At 48.4% G+C, this 17,397-nt stretch overlaps 1 protein-coding gene across 1 annotated transcript; it reads left to right on the plus strand.

The window, feature by feature from the left end:
- Window positions 1-3,554: 3,554 nt before the first annotated feature.
- On the plus strand, window positions 3,555-17,182 carry NFAM1 (NFAT activating protein with ITAM motif 1; the record flags this gene model as incomplete). Its single annotated transcript, XM_084271456.1, has 6 exons — window positions 3,555-3,609; window positions 5,721-6,059; window positions 7,111-7,220; window positions 9,767-9,877; window positions 14,357-14,446; window positions 17,123-17,182. The coding sequence occupies 6 exons, from the start codon at window positions 3,555-3,557 to the stop codon at window positions 17,180-17,182; spliced, it is 765 nt and encodes a 254-aa protein (XP_084127582.1).
- Window positions 17,183-17,397: the final 215 nt, after the last annotated feature.

A 17,397-nucleotide genomic window follows, 5' to 3' on the forward strand; every position in this document is an offset into this window, starting at 1 on the left:
AGCGGCACAAAGGCTGGCAGAGGTACGGCCCCGCTCGAGCTGGCGCTCCTGCCGCTCCTGCCGCCAGACAGGGGGAAGCCGTACGCCACAGAGTCTGGGGTCAGAGGAGTCAAAGAGCTTGCGAATCCTCAGAGGTGCGTGTGTTGCCACTGGCTGGCTTTCAGCGATGGGGGATTGAGCTGGTCCCTGACAAGGCAGCAAATCCGGAGCTGCCGTGCTGGGGAATGCTCTGAAGCGTGCTCTGCAATCGTGCTTGTTGAGTTGCTGCAGCTCCTCTCTGCGCCAAGCGGTGTTTCTCTTTTGGATGGTTCTGGTGTTAAACACTTCAGCAATAAAGAGGCTTTGTTGTGGTCTCTGCAGCGTTGCTTTTGCCTTGGCTGGCAGCAGCCTTTTTGTCTGAATCAATGCTTTCCCTGGAGTTGGCTGCGGGGGCATGTGCGGGCACGTGTGTGTGTGCAGGCGCATGTGCCTGCCTTTACTGGGGGTGTACATTGGCCACAGCTGTGAACAGGCAATTCTGGTAGGTTCAGCACTTGCCCAAACTTGTTATTTGTGGGCGCCAGAACAATGTGCTTTTCCTCACGGTTGGGAATGCTGGCCGCTGTTGTGGGCTTTTAACAGCGCTTGAGTGAAATTAATGGCCACTGTCCAGCTACAAGCAGAAACTGTTGCTAGCACCTGGCTCAGTCCTGTATTTAGTCTCAGGAAGTGATCAGCATCCGCAGCATCAAAGGAAGGACCAAGCCATACAGATCCCGGCTGGGGCTACAGCTGTACAGGCAGTTCTCTCTTCGTCATGCTGCGGGGACCAGCTCACACACAGCAGTGTACTGTATAATGCATAAGTGAAGGTCATACAATGACCTATTCCTTTTGAGCTTTGTAATTTATTTCCTTTGGCACGGGTATCCTGGTTAGTTCCACCTAAGTTTCTGGGGGATCGGTCTGGCCCTACTACAGGCTGGAAATAGAAACACACAGCTCCCCCAGCTTTTCCTCATCTTCTTCCCATTTACATCGCCAGGGTTAAAACCCAGTCCAGAATCTCCAGGCAAATTGAATTAGAATTTAACATTCAAAGATTCAGGCTCCCTTTAGGCTCTAAGGAACAGAATGTCATCCTGTCTTGCAGTTAATAGCTGCCGGGTAGTCGTTTCAAAGCCATTTCTTTTCAGTGAGCTCTACCATAGCAAATTCCAGCAGTGAATGTATTTCTGGCCTGGCCATGCCTCTAATCCCACAGCTGAGTCTTATGTGTGATCTCTTTTGAAATGCTAGATCTATATATTTTTTTCTTAAATTCCAGACAGCAATATTTCTAGGACTTGGCATTTAGAGTGGCAACAGGGTTGTTTATAGGAAGAGAAGGGAAAGGACGGAAGGAGGATGTTGACCTAGCAGCCCTACAAACCTACCACACTTAATCCACTTATCGCTCTGAATTCCTGAAGCAGATAAATGCTGATAATGGTTAAAACACATCGCTGACAGGAGCAGCATGTTCTGTCCTCTAGAAATAAATCAGTGCTGGAAATTGCAAAGTTGTGTGCTACCATGGGGATGAGTGTGATACAAGAGCTGAGGAAGCCCGTACTGTTCAGCAGAGTTCTTCCACGGGAGGGTAGTAAGCCATTGCCCCTTTCTCCCTCCCTGTTCCAACTACCTTGAGCTGCTGTTTGGGCCTGAGAAATGCTGCTGAGCACTGTTGCAACCCCACAGCCCCCCCAGAGCCACAGCTGCCTGATCTGTGCCTACGTATCTAAAATACCAAGTGGGCCCCAAGTGTCTTGTTATCGCTCTTGATTGTCCTTGCTGCTCAGCGTTAAGACCTGCGAGGAGCAATTTCCAGCTGAGACCAGCCCACATCAGCACGTCTTGGGGAGAGGAGTTGGTTTTGGCTAATCTGAGCTAAACCTTCCCTGGAGGAGTGCAGCTGCTGCACCAGCCTTGCAGAGCCATGCAAAGCCACTTGCTCCTCTCCCCATCTGTCAGGGCTTTCAGCAAGGTACCGGAGCTGTCCCTGGGCTCAGGGGGACGCAGTGGCCACAGCTGCATGTGCCCCCCTGTGTCAAGACCCCTTCCTCCCGAGGAAGCTTCCAGGCTGAACAGGAGGAAAAATGCCGTAAAGCAAAGGTTGCTTCACTCCTACAAACTCTGGAGGGATAAAACAACTAATAGAGAGTAGCTTTGACTACACACAGTTTACAGGCTCGTCTACCGTCTTAGGGCTTTCCCAGTGCTGCAGTTCCCCACCGGACTCCACAGCCCCACATCCTGTGTGAGCAGGCAGCTTTGAAATCGCAGCGAAGTGCTTTCTTGTGGACAGTGCAAACGTCTCACAAGAAGTGAGAAAGGAGGAAGCTGCCTAGAGAGAAACCAAGACTTCTCAGACATGGGGGTTTTTTGAGTCGGACACTGCTTAGCTGTTGCATTGCAGATATCTCAGCTAAAACCACTTTTTTTTTGTCAAAATCAAAGACTCTTCATGAGTATAGGCAGCAGGATTGTCCTACAAAGGAAAAGGTTTTCTTTTTCAAAGGGCTCTCCTTAGATTTCCCTACAATGGATTTCTTAAGGTTTGCCTGCATTACGAAGCTGATTCCGAGCCAGCATCGTGTGGATCTGAAGCATCACAGCTGTTAAGGATGAATTCACTGTCTGGTTGTCCTCCCTTCTGGAATACAAGTGCCTTCCTCTGAAGTGACCTACTGAAGGAGTTGGTTACAGAGGGAACTTTTGTGCAGTCAGGAGGACGGTGGGTCTGTTCCTCTCCCCTGACTACTGGTGGGGTACTTGTTTTCCATGTTGAAGGCAAAATAGGTGATCCCACACTTGAGAGCTCACTTAATGAAGGATTTTGATGGTGTTATTCTGCTGTGAACCCACGCCCTGTGGCAATGCTCAGTAGCTTCCCCATGTGAACAAAGCTCTTGATTAAGATTATTTGATGAAAGGAGCCCTTATTCCAAAACCTGGATGGTCCATGCAGTGATAGAATCAGGAAAAGCTGATTCAAAACAATTGTATAAACAAATCTTTGGTAAAAATCCCACCATGCCGCTTTTCATCTTGTCTGTCGCTCTAGAGTCAGCTGAACCCTTCACTGAATTTGACCATGTTCACCTCAAATGTCCTTGATCTGCATCAGTCAAAGCACATTTTTTTTTTCCATAGCCCAACATGGGGCTTCAATCACTGTGGAAGGTGACAGAAGTTTGCTTTAAATGTGTGTGGTATTTTACAGTCCTTGGGAGACAAAGCTCCACGCGTTAAAGAGCTTATGGTCTAATCTTTGGACACCCGCTGGTAGGTGTAACACCGTCGTAACAGCACAGAGAAATGAACCTCGGTGCGGGGAGGAGTCTGACCAAAAAGCAGAAGGACCTGCATCTAGCAGGAACAGCTTGTCAAAAGCAGCGTGCATCCATCCCGCCTGTCCCTTCGCAAGCGGGAGGGGATCAGCCAGCCTGGGTGTGGAAGTGCCTGGCACCCCACTCATCTCTTTTGCCTTTTGGATCTTTGTGTATGGTTGCTTACAGCCTTTGACCCCCATCATGGCCTCTAATATAAAAGTCATCTTCCTGCTTCTTTGGTTGCTTCAGTGTGAAGGTAAAAAACCCATTTTTTTTTAATTCCTTCTGTTTACTCTCACGTTTGTTCATATTAGAGCATTTCCAGCTGCTTTCTTTTGCTAATTTCCAGAGATCCCCGCTAGGAATTTGCATGCTGCTGCTATTTCTGTCTTTTAAGCATTTCAAAGCTGAGAGAGAGAATCCTCAAGAAAGGAGGAACATGGGAGAAGGGTTAGATAACCTAAATAAAATGGTTTGGCTTTTTCCCTGGCATGTTCTTCTCAAGCTAATGGCTCCTGGGATACTGTAAGAAGATGGATCTCTCCTCTGTTTTGTTACAGCAGTGCTTAGCTATGTCTTGTATAGAAAGTATATTCATGTGTGTTCTTCTGGGTAGAGATGAGGAGGATGATGATGAATGATTTTAGAAAATAAGGCCCAGAAGAGACTGCTCAGGTCATCACTCCCACAGCGTCTGCAGGATTTTCTGTTACCGCCTTTCCATAATACTGTATCTGGTGTACAGAGGACCCTGCACTCGCAACGAATGAGCACAGCCCTTAGGACTGTACGGTATCTCTCTTGGTTGCTTTTACAGCCAACAACCTTTTTCTAATGATGTAACCTAAGCTCTTCCTTACTCTCAGGCTATTGTTCCTGGCAATGTCATCTGTAGAGGATTTTCCTTAACAGATGTTACTTCCCAGCAGTCCTTTCTGGACAAGGGCCGTGCTCTGCCCTCCCTGCGTTACTGCCCTCCACAACACTTCCTCGGTGCTTGACATTCAGCAGCACTAAGGCTGAGCTGCTTTTCCGGATGCCGCGTCCCGCTGTGCAGAGGTGATGCCGCTGTTGCGATGCAGCGTTAGCGCATGATGACAGGAAAGCAAGCCTGGCTGTGCTGTGGGACAGCTTTAATGCCTTGTTATGAGCCTGTTCATAGATGCAGAACCCCAGGGAATCTCATCAAAAGCATGAATGGAAAAGCCTGCCCATCCCCTGCTTTCTCTGTGGTTTTTTTCCCCTTTCTATTTTCACATCTCTGAGACAATCCTTCATTTTGTAAGATGGCTTGAGAGTAAGTTTCCAGTTCCCTTTTTTAAAGACAACAATGGTTTGCAGGGGGCCTCTCTTAAGTTGCTTTATATGTGGTGTTATTTCAGCTGACAAACAAATAGATCCAGAGGCTGCTTGATGTTAAACCCAGATTTGGCTAAGAAGCCAAATAGGCCCTGTACCCCAGGCTCCTTACTAGCCCATGGCTCACTCTTAGTCGTTTAATTTTATTTTTTTTAATTATTAAACAAAACAGGGAGTGAACTATGGTGTGGCTCCCCAACTGTGCTTATTCACCCTCTCTTGTAACTCCCGACATCATTGCCTACTGAACTGCAGTGATAGATCACTTTCAACAGCCTTGCCTGTGCAAGGAGGAAGCACATGAAGGGCATGATCTCCTATCTCTCTGCCTAAGATACTGTCACATATAGATACTCAAGATCTGCAGTGTCCTACAGATAGTTCCTGTATCTAGCTTTGTTGCCTGTTTACAACAGCAAAAGCTTGGTGTGATTAAACTGTGTCTTCCTTCTCATGGCTGTGGTGTTGGCCCCCATACAGAATATGCAATTTCCTTCCTCAGAAATACCCCGTCCCACTGATAGCACCTGCTTGTGTACAGCACCTTCACTGGTGCAGAGGCATTGTGTGGCCACACATAGGTGCCCCAGCAGAGATTTGTAACTTGGGAGTTTCAGGAGATGTCCATCCAGTGTTTGTCTTGGAAAATCGCTTTTTCTTCATAATCTGTATATACAGTCTCACACCACTGCAAAATCAGTTCGCTTCCTGCTTCATTTCCTGTCTTTTTGCATGCTGGCGTTGTACAGAGGAGCTCACAAGGGAAAAGGGGAAGCCTCTGAATGCAACAGGCTATCGCAAATCACACAGCAATTACCTAAGAGAAGTGGCTGATCACACAGGGCACATGCTCTGAATCACCAGATTTCTGACAAGCGCCAACGCCGTGTGCGATGGGAGCACTTCCCCATGTACGAATGTTTTCAACATGTGATCCTGTCTTTGGGACAACAGTCCTCTCCTGACCTGGTGATGTTAGGTGACTGCTAACAACTGTTACCTTTACAGGGCAAGTTGTCGATGTGCAACAGAAACCTCCAATCCAGGTTGCACTGCTCAAGGAAGGAATATCCATCCCCTGTAAAGTCATCTTCCCTTATACGCCAAAATACACCAAGTTTTTAATCTCCTATTACTGGATTAATTCACTGGGCCAGAAAACATCCATCTATAATACACAGAGAAATGTAACCATCCCTCCTGGACGAGAGAATACGACTGCTATGCTGCCTTATGACCACGTAATCATGTCACCTGAAAACACCTTTTCTACTGGCACATATTACTGCCACGTCAAGTGGAATGACATACAGCAAACGGGAAAGGGAGTGTTTGTCCTTGCAAGAGGTAAGGGAACAACAAAGAGGGTTAAAAATCAGCTGTATGTGGCTATAAAAAAATGATCTTTGCTCTTTTTTTCCTCTACCCAAACACATTGTGAAGTCAGGTGGGAATAAACTTTATGCCCAATACTTGATGCCGTTAGAGTTGAATGTGCTTCACACAGGTGACCTGTGCTCATGTTCCCAATAAGCAGGTGAGGACATGAAGATACAGTAATTTTTACCTGCCCTGCTGCTGCCTCCTGGGAACAGCAGGCTTAAAGTTGGAGTCTAACCAAGGGTACTGGGTCAGAGGGTGCTTTCAGGTGTCAGTGCCCAGGACACAGTGCAGTTTGGCCTTCAGCACTGTGACACAGATGTCTGGCCATAAGGCCAGTGATCAGGGAACTCACCATAACCAGACATACAGGTTAGGTGCCCACTGTTAGAGATGCATGAATGTGTTAGGGGCTCACAATAATCCTTCCCCCTTTTCCATGTGGTACAAGGGCTTCATTGTTCCATTAATGTGCAGACTGAGAAGCAAGGGAGAGCTTCATGCCAAGATAAGAGGAACGTTATAGAAAAGTGATAAGGACATGCATGCTGCTGACTGGATGGATTTGCATTACTGAATGCTGGATTTGAAAAACTTCTTAGAAAGCATGAATGTGAAGAGCTGTGATGAAATGGCTTTGCTACACTGGTCAGAGGATACCTACAGTACACATCCTGCTACTTTGTGTGGCCCATGGGCTTTCTACCATCTGGCTTTCTACCCATATCATTAAAGAGTTTTGCTGGCCTCTATCTACCACCTTTCTTGGCTCTCATGTCACCTCCCTCTAATCTACATGAAGTGCAGCTGCTTATATCCTGTCTCAATTGTGTGATTCTTCAGCTGCACCCTGCTCTCTGTTCAATCAGACTAGGTTTTGAAGGGTGTGTGCATCTATGCCAGCACATTCTGCATTGTTTCTGTATTTTAGCTCTCTGAAGGCTCTTCCCAGGGTTAAAAATGCAGCAGGATTGTAATTTCAACTCACACTGTGATTCTTTTTCTTTCTTTCTTACAGGTACAGGGTACGTAGAGACCTCTCACAGGTGGGAAATCCTCATTACACTTACTGCTCTTCTTGCCGCATTGAGCATCACCACAACAGCTCTGCTTCTGTGGAAAAGAAAGGCAAGTTATAACCAAGTAAAAGCAATACCTGACATGACCCATTCTAGGAATTTATTTCATTTGCTTCTAACTTGACTGGATTGGAAGTCCCCATGCTGAAATTTTCCATGCTGGGTGTCTGCCTCAGGTTTATTTTCTTTTTTTAAGTTTAGTCCTTCTGAGAAAAAAGATTACAGGAAAGACAAAGCGAGTCATTGATTTGTCTATTAAAGAACTTGTGGTAATCCCTTTGAATCCGGCATGCTCTGCTCTAGAGCCAGGATCTGACACAGGGCACCAAGTCACACACTAGCAGTGTGCTAGCCCTGAGAATACTCAAGGAGATGGACCCTTGTGATGGGATTTTGGAAAATTGCAGTTTGTGCATGCTGAGTTGTAGCTCTTGTCAATTTAGCAGCTCAGTTGCCTAAAGGAGCCCCTGTGAGGCTGCCTTTCCAGCCAGACAGGTAATGTCCTGTGTACCCAAGCAAGTGTGCTGCAGCGCCAGTGGCAGGAGGAGGGCAGGACTCTCCCTGTTCATAATCCTCCTTTATTGTGGAGGCTACTCTAGTGCTGGGCACTAGAAGAAGACTGTGCAACTGCATTGCTGAGCCTGTGGCTCAGGCACCATAGAAGAAAATGATCTGCAGTGTGGAAGGGATGGGGACCAGAGCCTTGGTTGTGTGTTTGGCAGAGGAAACATTAAGAGACAGAGTGAAAGGGGAAGGTCAGGGCAAGGGATCCCAAGGAAGTCCCAGCTAACTGGAAAAAAAGAGATGATGACAGAGCAGAGGAGCAACCTGCTTTAGTTGAGTCAGCTTTGCATAGAGAGGGATTGGAATAGACATTCTCTGTGGGCACCTTCCAACAACAGTGATTCTGCAAGGTTGGAAGAAGGAGCCTTGGAAGGGAAGGTGGGACTAGAATCCAGAGTGAGGAAGCACTGGAGCTTGGAGGAGAGAGTTAAGACTGGAGTGACGGGGCCTCTCAGGGTGAGAAGACCCGTGGCACAGGTCGGGGACCAGCTAGGTAAGGAAGTGGAAGATAGGATGAGTAGCTGAGGGCAAAGGGGGAACCAGGAGTGGGGAAAAAAGGATGTAGAGAGCAGAAGAAGAAAGGCCAAAGTAGAGCTGAAAAATCTGGATGAGACAGCAGCCCTGTGGAAAAAACTCTGGAGCCATTATACTGGAATCTGTTGTTTTGAGAAAACCTCCTGTGCCTAGTACTGCCGCCCTCAGGCGTTCAAAGCAGCATCCTCTGCACTCTTACAGAGATCTCGAGGCTGGCTTAAAAAGTCTTTTAGAATGGAATTCAGGGATCGTTGTTTCCTAGGTAGAGTATCCCCCTCTTTCAACCCGCTCTTTGCCACCGTGACAGCAGCTCTCTGCATGCATTTTTATGTGGAGGCTGTGCTGCTGGTACAGTCCTACGACTCCAAGGAGCATCAGGCTTCAGCACACACAGAGATCATGAGGTTGAAAACAGAGTGGCAGCAGTTGGCAGACCTACTAATCTCGTGAGACTCACCTTGCAGGCAGTCTGATGGAGGGGGAAGGAGTGTAAGCAGCAGAGTGACTAGGCTGGAGACAGGCCCCCATCTCTGCCTGCCTAGACAGTGTCTCCATGGGGATGAGGAAGGAGGCATTGTCACAACTTGTCGACTGGCATCTCTAGGTTTTGAGGTGGGCCAGCAAGTCTCAGGCCTAAGGGCTCTCTTTGGGGCCTGGAGAGATTGTGCAGTCATTACATTTGCCCTCCTGCAGAACACAGCCCATATTTCTCACCACAGCTTGCTCAGACCTGCTGTTTTAAAAATGTTTATCTTTAAGAGAAGCTATTTAGCATCCTCCTTAGTTACTAATGGACTGGAAAGCAGTTCATCGTTTTCATGTGATGTGAATATAATCATCCCACTTCTTTCCGAATTAGAACAGAGACACTTAGCAAAGCCTTTTCTGCCTCCTCTCTTGCTTGCTGAGCAGGGCTAACCCTTATCTGTGCATGATCGGAGTGTGTTCAAGGAGAATTCATCCGATGCAAGATACCTTTCAGAGGAAGGGACCTTTCAATGCCATGCTGGACTTGCATGCTACTGTAGCATGCTGCTGTATCACTGACTGTATGCCATCATTAATGGTTGTCTGGTGCTGTTCTTTAGATGCTATGTATGAGCAAAAGCCAAATCCTGACAAAAGTCACTGCGTTGTCTCTCTGAAACTCTGTGCACACCCCACCCCCAATCTGAACAGGGCCCTGCTTTACTCCATGTCATACAATGCTGTTGTGCGCTCTTAAATACTTATACCCAGATACATTTCAGAAGTGGAAGTGATTTCTGTGTACACACAAAGCCCATTTCTCCTTTCCACTGCTACAGTGTAAGTCGTCAGGCTCATGTTTCACCTTGTGGTGAGGAAAGCAACCAGCCCATGTTGTGCAGAGGGTGCCTGCACTGTTTGCTGCAGAAGCACTCAGGGGTGTGCTTTGACATGGCACTGGTGTTTGCTTCATCTTTGGGGAGGTGGTGTTTCCTCCAAATGTGTCATTTCATGTCTTGTCCTTCACAGGTGTTGTGCCCTAGAAAGAACCAGCTAAATGTCCCAAGACAGGTGGAAACACAGCCCCCTTCAGCCAACCCAGCACCGCCACCACCACCATCACCTCCTCCTGTCTATGATGTGAGTACCAGAATCACCCTCCATCCCTTCAGTCCACATTGTGGTACAACCCTTCCTTTCCCTGCCCTGCCACGGTACAGACAACTTCAATATCAGAATATGAAACATGACCAATACCTTCATACCTGGTATTGGTGACCTTCCTCCTGTCTTCTGCCCTGCTTAGCTCCTCTCAGGACTGTGCATGTTGTGTGTCTCCATCCTGGTCCCCCTGTGCCAGAGCCTTGCACCATGCCCTGCTGGGCAGCACCCTGCCCTCCACCAGCAGTGTGGCAGCACGGAATAGCAAGTGTGGGGCAGAGAGGGTTCCTGGTGGTAGAGGTAGAAGGGCCTCCAGAAGTTAGGAAGGAAGGGTGGATCTCAGTCCCACTTTGTACTGTAGAGTGTCTCAAGGACATTCCCTCCCCAGCTGGAGAACGATGGCTCAGGAAAGGGGAAGAGAGAAGTGTTCCCCACAATGAACTCAGGTATGCAGAGCTCCTGCTGTGACAGCTTCACTGTGTCAGTGCCACAGACCACTGCAGTCCTGAGCGGGCTGACTAGTTCTGAGGAGGAAAAAGGGCAGAAAGTAAGTCAAGGGAGTCTCTTTTTTTGGAACGTTTCCCTTTTCATTGCACAGGTTTTCTTTTTTCCATTTCCCAAACTGGGGAACGCCAACTGCTCCCACTCCCTGAGCCTGGTAGCAGCAGCATCATAGGTTATAGGATTGGAGTGGCTCTCCTGAAATGTCAGGCCCAGACCTCAGCTACCTGAAGTAACCATGACCCCCAATCCCATTTACAACCCATCCAGCTCAATTGAAAGTGGATTCCTTTTTTCCTTTTACTCCCATGGGAGGGCTGCTGCACTAAGAAGGGAATGCTGATTTACTTTTTTTTTCCCCCCTGTGACCCGTGGGACAAGCCAGGAGGAATAAAATAAAAGTTAGGTGAGAAGGATTTTGCCTGAGTATTAGGAAACCTTTCTGACTGTGAGGTCTGTAAAGGCTGGGGAAGTCTCTCTGAGGAAAACGTGTAAGCTCTGCTGCATTAATCATTTAAACTAAACAAAACGAAGCTCTGGAGAATGTACTACAGAGAGGAGCAAAGCTCTGCCAAGGAGGCAGGAAACCTGATAGGGGCAGATATGAAAAAGAGGACAGGCCTGCTCCCTTCTCATTCTCACTTCACAGGTGGGGGGCACAGTTTTGTGGCCCTTTAATTTTTGGAGTAGAGGTTTAAAAGAAAGCCCTATATATTGTACGTGATATGTTTATTCTGGGCAAAAAGCAATGCTTTGGGTAAAGGAGGTTGCAGGTTATAAAGCTTTTCATTTGTATCAAGTAATTTCTTTTTAATTCGGGCTTATAAAAACCCGAATGGGTAGTTTCCTGCTGAAGTGGATGATTTCTGCAAGGAGACAAAAAAAAAATCAAATCCATTTCTCGCTCAGTCGGCCTCGTCATGCATCCTTAGCTCCATCTTAATTACATGTTTCATCATGTTGTTCTGTTCAGGAGGCCCCACTAAGGCTCATGCAGCAAGCCAGCAGAGCCAGCCTTAGGCACAGGCAGACCTGGGAGCTGGCTGGGCCCCCCCGTGCTTGCAGGAGCCCTATAGATCTGGCCCAGCCAGTCTTCCCCCAAAGCCCATTCCCCACATGCCAGCTGTGTGGGGCTCATAGCCAGCCTGGTATGCAGGACAGGTGGCTCAGCCCTCTTTGGCAGAGCTGGGAGCAGCCTCGGACCATTTCCTTCATGCTGGGGGGTACCAGCCCGCCCACTGGAGGTTACTTTACTGTGGAGCAGCTGCTGTGGGGTGACTCGTTCAGGCATGAAGAAGCAACTCCCGCTGCAGACACCAGATGTGGTGAGAGCAGGGCTGCGAGGTGAGGAGGATGGAAACATGGGGCTGTGGCGCGTAACAGGGAAGTTAACGGGGAAGAGAGGGTGAGAGCCCAATCCCAGGGATGACACCCGGTGTTGGGTGGGTCCCAGGAGAAAACCTGCTGGTGTAAAATTGGCTGTTCAACACTTAGTGCTTAATTCATGGAGAGGGCAGAAATCTGTGGTCAGCTTTGGGGTAAGCTAAGGCAAGGCAAGGGAAAGGACAAGTGAAAAGTAGCTCCAAGTGATGAAGAGGGAGGCCAGCACATGCCACATGTTCTGCTGTGGGGAAAACAGGAGCTCAGAGTCTAGAAAAAAGTTGGGTCAGGGAACCTTTGCAGGCCTGGAGCTGGGAGCAGGAGGCAGCACTGGACATCAGCTCAAGGGCTTGGAACTGGCTGGTGTGGCTTGTTGAATGCTCTGTGTTACTGTGCACTGCAGCAAGGTTCACCCATGGCATGGGAAGGCTCCTAGTGCTCCTTTCTGCAAAACCATTTTGCTGAACATCCATAGCAGCAAATGGCTTCCTCACTGGCTCTTCCAGGTGCCACCATTTACCTTGTGGTCCCTGGGAGTGTCTATACACCATAAAAAACAGAAGGTAAGAAAGGTAAGAAAAAACCCAGGTAACGAGGGGCAGCTGGGCACCCACTTTGTTCCTACTGTGCTGCAGGTGCTCCTAGACCTCTTTGTTCTCCTGCAGCCCTGGAGCAGCAGCTCTGCCTCACTGCAGTGCCCAGACCCACACGTGTATTTTCCTCCATCTTCCAGCTTAGCTGCCTCGTTAACGAGCAGCTTGGAAATAACAATCCAAGGGACTCGGTTCATCCACAGTACACTTCAAACAAGCTTTTCTGAGCAGCAAACAGCTCCTGTGGCACAGGCAGGTTTCAGAGCACAGGAACTTTTCCTGGTGTGAGGGAGAAAAGGAGGCTGCTCAGGGATAGTAGAGCATCTGTTAGCAGGGGAGAAGAGAGGCCTGTGTGCCTCTGCTGTTACAGTAGCAGGTGAGCAGTGACCAAGTCAAAGTAATTAATTTGCAAATGGTAGTTGGAGATACTGGTCAGCAAAGGACCAGTATTGTCAACAGCCTCCATGGGAAGAGGGCTCAGGGAGGAATGGAATTTTTTTTGAGGTTAAATACCAAAAGGATCCTTCTTGCTTGCAAGTGGCTTCATACTAGAGCAGTGAAAGAGGCTGCCTGTCCTGCCAAGGGGAGGTGGAGCCAGGCTTTGGGGAGCACAGCATGTGGGACAAGGTCCTCACTGCAAGCACCACAAAGAGAATTGGAAATGAGGATGGGGAAATGGGATTTTCCGTGTGCGCATGTGCACATGTGAATAGTTGGGAACGTCTGTGTAGGCAAGCGGGTTGTTGGGAGTGGGAAGCAGACAGGTGAAATAATTTGACTGTTCCTGGAGGAGGAGTGGGAATGGGAGACCTGTGCAGTGCTTTGTTCACTGCACCCCCCTCCTGTCTGAGTGCCTGTTTGTTCCAAGCCCTGCTCCCTAATGCTGCTCCTCCATCATCTGGTCCTGTTCAAACCACCGTCCTGCTCGCCACGATCCTGAGAGATGCCGAGTGTTTGCAATTTCCAATGAAATGATGGGGGTTCAGGTGATTGGCAGCCCCAGAGTCAAGCCCCCATGTTTTGCTCATCCTCCTCGCTGTGTTGCAGGGCGCCTCACTCCTTTTGCAGTCTCTCCACTAATACCATCTGCCCCTCTTGCGTCCAGAGCTCCTCCCATCTTCCTGTTGCCAGAGAAACAGCCACCTTGGCAACCTGCTGTCATCCTTGAAACGCACATGGAAAAGTCCTCCTGATTGTTATGTTTGATCCTTCAGGCAGATCTGGAACATCACTCAAACTGACACGCATCTCTTGTGACAGGATTACCTGGGGGACCAGCGGGTGCATACGCATGTAGGGGGTGTGTGTGTTTCTCTGTGTAACTGTGTGGGACCATGGATATGTTTGAGGGCCTGGGAGTGCATTGATTTTTTTTATTATTATTATTCTTTGCTTGCTCTAAGAAGAAAAGAGAGTTCTGGCTTGGAAACCCCCCCAGACAATAAATAGATATCATGCTCAATTCAGGGGTTCCCATTTTTGACAGTCCCTGTGCTTCATGAACTTTGGTCTTGCCTTTTGTCTCACCTTTGTTTGCCCAGAATAACCATGAGCAACAGCTTGTGGGTGACAGGCACCTAAACAGTCCTGGGTGATGCAGATCCTTCCATGTTACCTGTGGTCCCTGTTGTGCACAATATCCTCTCATGTGGCAGAGGGTTTTTTATTGTGTACTTTGGGACAGTTTGGAGTGGGGAGAGGCAGGGGTATTGACATTGTTCTCCATTGCTTTACACAGAGTAGAAAGCATCAAAGCCTGTCTCTGTGATCCTGGAAAAGGAAGATGATGCAGCTGTACTGTAAAGTTTTCAGGGATTTTTTTTTTTTCTGACCAAGTTCAGGTCAGGAAATTCAAAATTTTGGAGGTGGCAGGGGTTCCTAAAAATGTCAAGGCACGAGATGGGGACCAACAGGGTGGGCAATTAGTTGTCTTAAACCCGAGTAATTTATTTGAACACTGTTTTCTTCTCTCTTCCCTGTGCAGTGCCTGGATCTGCAGCAAGTTGATGTCTATTCTTCTATCCTTGAGAACGACACAAACAACCCATCACCTAGAAAAAGTCTTCCAGGAAAGGTAAGGGCTGAGGTCCTGTTCTTCAAAAGTTCCCTTATGCACTAGGCACAAGGGGAAAGAAAACTCTCAGAGTCTTCCTTGTCCTAGCAAGCAGCAAAGATGTCTGCTCTTTTCCCCCTTTCAGTCCCACAAAAAGGGGAACATGGGACGTGCATCCACTCACCAGCTGGGCTGCACATGTAGCCTGTCTTTCCTCTTCCGGCAGAGTCCCTGCTCCTGCAGCATTTCTGGGTCTGGCAGTCCTGGTTTCATGCAGATGCTTTGCTGCATGACGTACCCTGAAAGGCACTGAGGGGTTTGGTGGTGCTGCTGCCTCTGAATGGGATGAATGTTCATGGAGAGTCGGCCAGATGTTGGTCCTCAGCATTGTCCTTTCCAGATTATTTAGGCAGCTGAGAAAGTCCTCCTTGGCAGAGGAATCTGTGCACCAGGGGTGCACTCTGGATACAGCTTTGGTCTCACTGGCATTAAGCACCTGAGAGCCATTTTTCATGGTAGCAGAAGCTAAGATGGTCTGAACAGAAGCTGGGCTGATACAGTCTCTGCCAGCTCTGGGGGTTAGGAAAAGGCAGTTTTCAGCTTGGATATTCTTGCACTGCTGGGACTTAGGAGTTAGATACAAGAAACTAAATCCACTCATAGTAAAAGTAGGTCCAACTCAGAAAATGCAAATGCAGAGCAGTCATGGAGGCCACATGAAGCAGACCCGAGGCCCACACAACCCTCTACCCTGCCTTTGTCAGGCATCAGCTGTTTCACAGGGACAAAACCTGCATCAGGCACCCAAGGGAACATTTCTTTCCTGTCCTCAGAGCTTAGTTGATTCTTTTCCCCTCCAAACCTCTTACCTGCTAAAAAATATATATTCACTCTTCTAACACTGGAAAATGTTCCTGAAAAATGTCTCCTGCTTCCTGCCACTGATGTCCTGATGGGGAGAGAACCCCAGCTGCCTGTGCAATGCAGAGCACGCGCCAGCTTCAGTTGGCACCGATCCTTGTGTTTCCTGACAGACAGTATTTTCCACGATCTCAGGCATTTTTGTAACTCTCACCTTTTAGAAAAAGATGGTCTAAAATCAAGCGGCCTCCTGTGTGTCAGGGCTACTTGCCACCATGTGGTCTGGTCCCAAGGCCACTGGCCTCCTGCAGTTACTTACTGCTGTGATTGGTGATAGCAAAGGCAGTGCCTGACTATTGAGGGGAAGGATGGGTTGTTTTATATAGGCTGTCTTATACTCTAGTGCATCATGTGGACTGGAAAAGACAGCATCCCTGGTTTTGTGTTCTTGCTGCATTTTGAATGAGTCCTGGAGAACAGTAGGTCCTGATCCCTCCTCCCTGTCCTGTTTATTCTTCTGTACACCTTTATCAGCTGCCCCTTCAAAATGATTCAGCCTGGATGATGAGATCCAGTGTATGTGAGGGGTTTTCCTTACTGTAGAGCTGTCTGGGCTGTTTGTGTGTGGCCCAGACTGCTCAGCTGCTGCTTTGGAGAGCAGCGGCACTGTAAAGCAGAGCAGGAGCAAAGCAACAAGGCAATAGCAAAGGAGCATCTGTATGCAAGTGGATCTGGTGCTGCCAGTCTCAGCCAGGGCAGAGTAAAGGTCAAAGCAGAGATGGGAGAAACAAAGGAGAAGGAAGCAAGGAGAGGGGATGGGATGAGCTCTCACACCAGAGCAGACACCACTGCGTGTCCTCGGTTCTTGTGCGGGTCAGAAGGAAGGGAAGTGTGAGCAGCAGGGCCCAGTGACCTCAGCACAGGGGAATTTGACTGTGCTTTCCACTGGTGTTGCAAACACCTTGATCAACTTCCCTCTCAGTCACCATGGGCTTTGACTGCCCGGGACACTTCTCCTCCAGCCAACTGTGCCAAAATAGATCAGGGTGTTTTCCCTAAGGGTGAGAGACTTGTGGGCCAGTGGGTTTGGCCCATGAGCGGGAGCTGGGATTGCTGGCTGATAGCTGAGTGCTGTGATGGGTCCAGGCCAGCCCTTGCTGCGGGATGCTGTGCACAGAGGAGGAGCTGTAAGGCAGGACAGCGTGCCCCTGAAACAAGAGAATTTGCATTTTGTGGTGCTGGACTGTCAGCCAGCTTGGGCAGTGAGGGGTTAATCCCACATGCTTTGGAGGTACCTGCACTCAGCATTTCTGTAAAATGTTTCCCTTTGGTGGTGGCAACAGAGAAAATGCTAGTGTAGGTAGGGCCTCACTCACCCCGTGGCATTTCAGCTACTCACTGTGTAACCTTGCTTACAGCAGGCCTGTGCCACACAGCGCTTAAAATATCAGTCTGTCAGCGCCTTGTCTACACCAAGAACGGCTGTGAGGAATAGACTCAACTGTTGAAGAAACAGGATTGAGGAGGTCAGGGAATTCCTCCTTCACAGAATCCAAAGTGATTTATTTTTTTACCAAGTCCAATTTTCCCTCCCCTCCCTGTCTGACAGCTTTTTGGGGGAAGAGTGACAAGTAAAGGAGGCATCTTCATCCCTTGGGCTGGATTAGTCACGTTCGTCTCTGGCGGAGCAACATTTCTCACTGTAGTGGCTTCCGTTTCAGATCACTTATAGCCATTTCTAACAGAACAAATGTCAGTGTCTGCTTATTAAGAATTAATTAATCTTCTTTTGAATAATTTTCCTCCAATTTTTTTTTCCTTTTCATCATTCTACAGAGACCCAGGAAGCAAACAACTCTAGAAGAATCCTCTGATACATTGTATGAGAATATCTAACAGGGAAAATCTGACCCTATGTGGACCAGACACCTTTCTGTACAGCAGAACTGCACACTCACATCCCCAGTTCTTTGCAGAGATCCACAGCAACGTCAGGGCACAGCCACAGACAGACTTGTGAACCGCTGGCTCTGTCTAAACTGCCCTTCATTAACAACAGAATGTGTCTATTCAAATTCCACCGGGGCTCCATCTGCATTGGTGCAGCAAAG

Source organism: Gallinula chloropus (genome assembly GCF_964237585.1).
Source record: "Gallinula chloropus genome assembly, chromosome: 1".
Lineage (NCBI taxonomy): Eukaryota > Metazoa > Chordata > Aves > Gruiformes > Rallidae > Gallinula > Gallinula chloropus.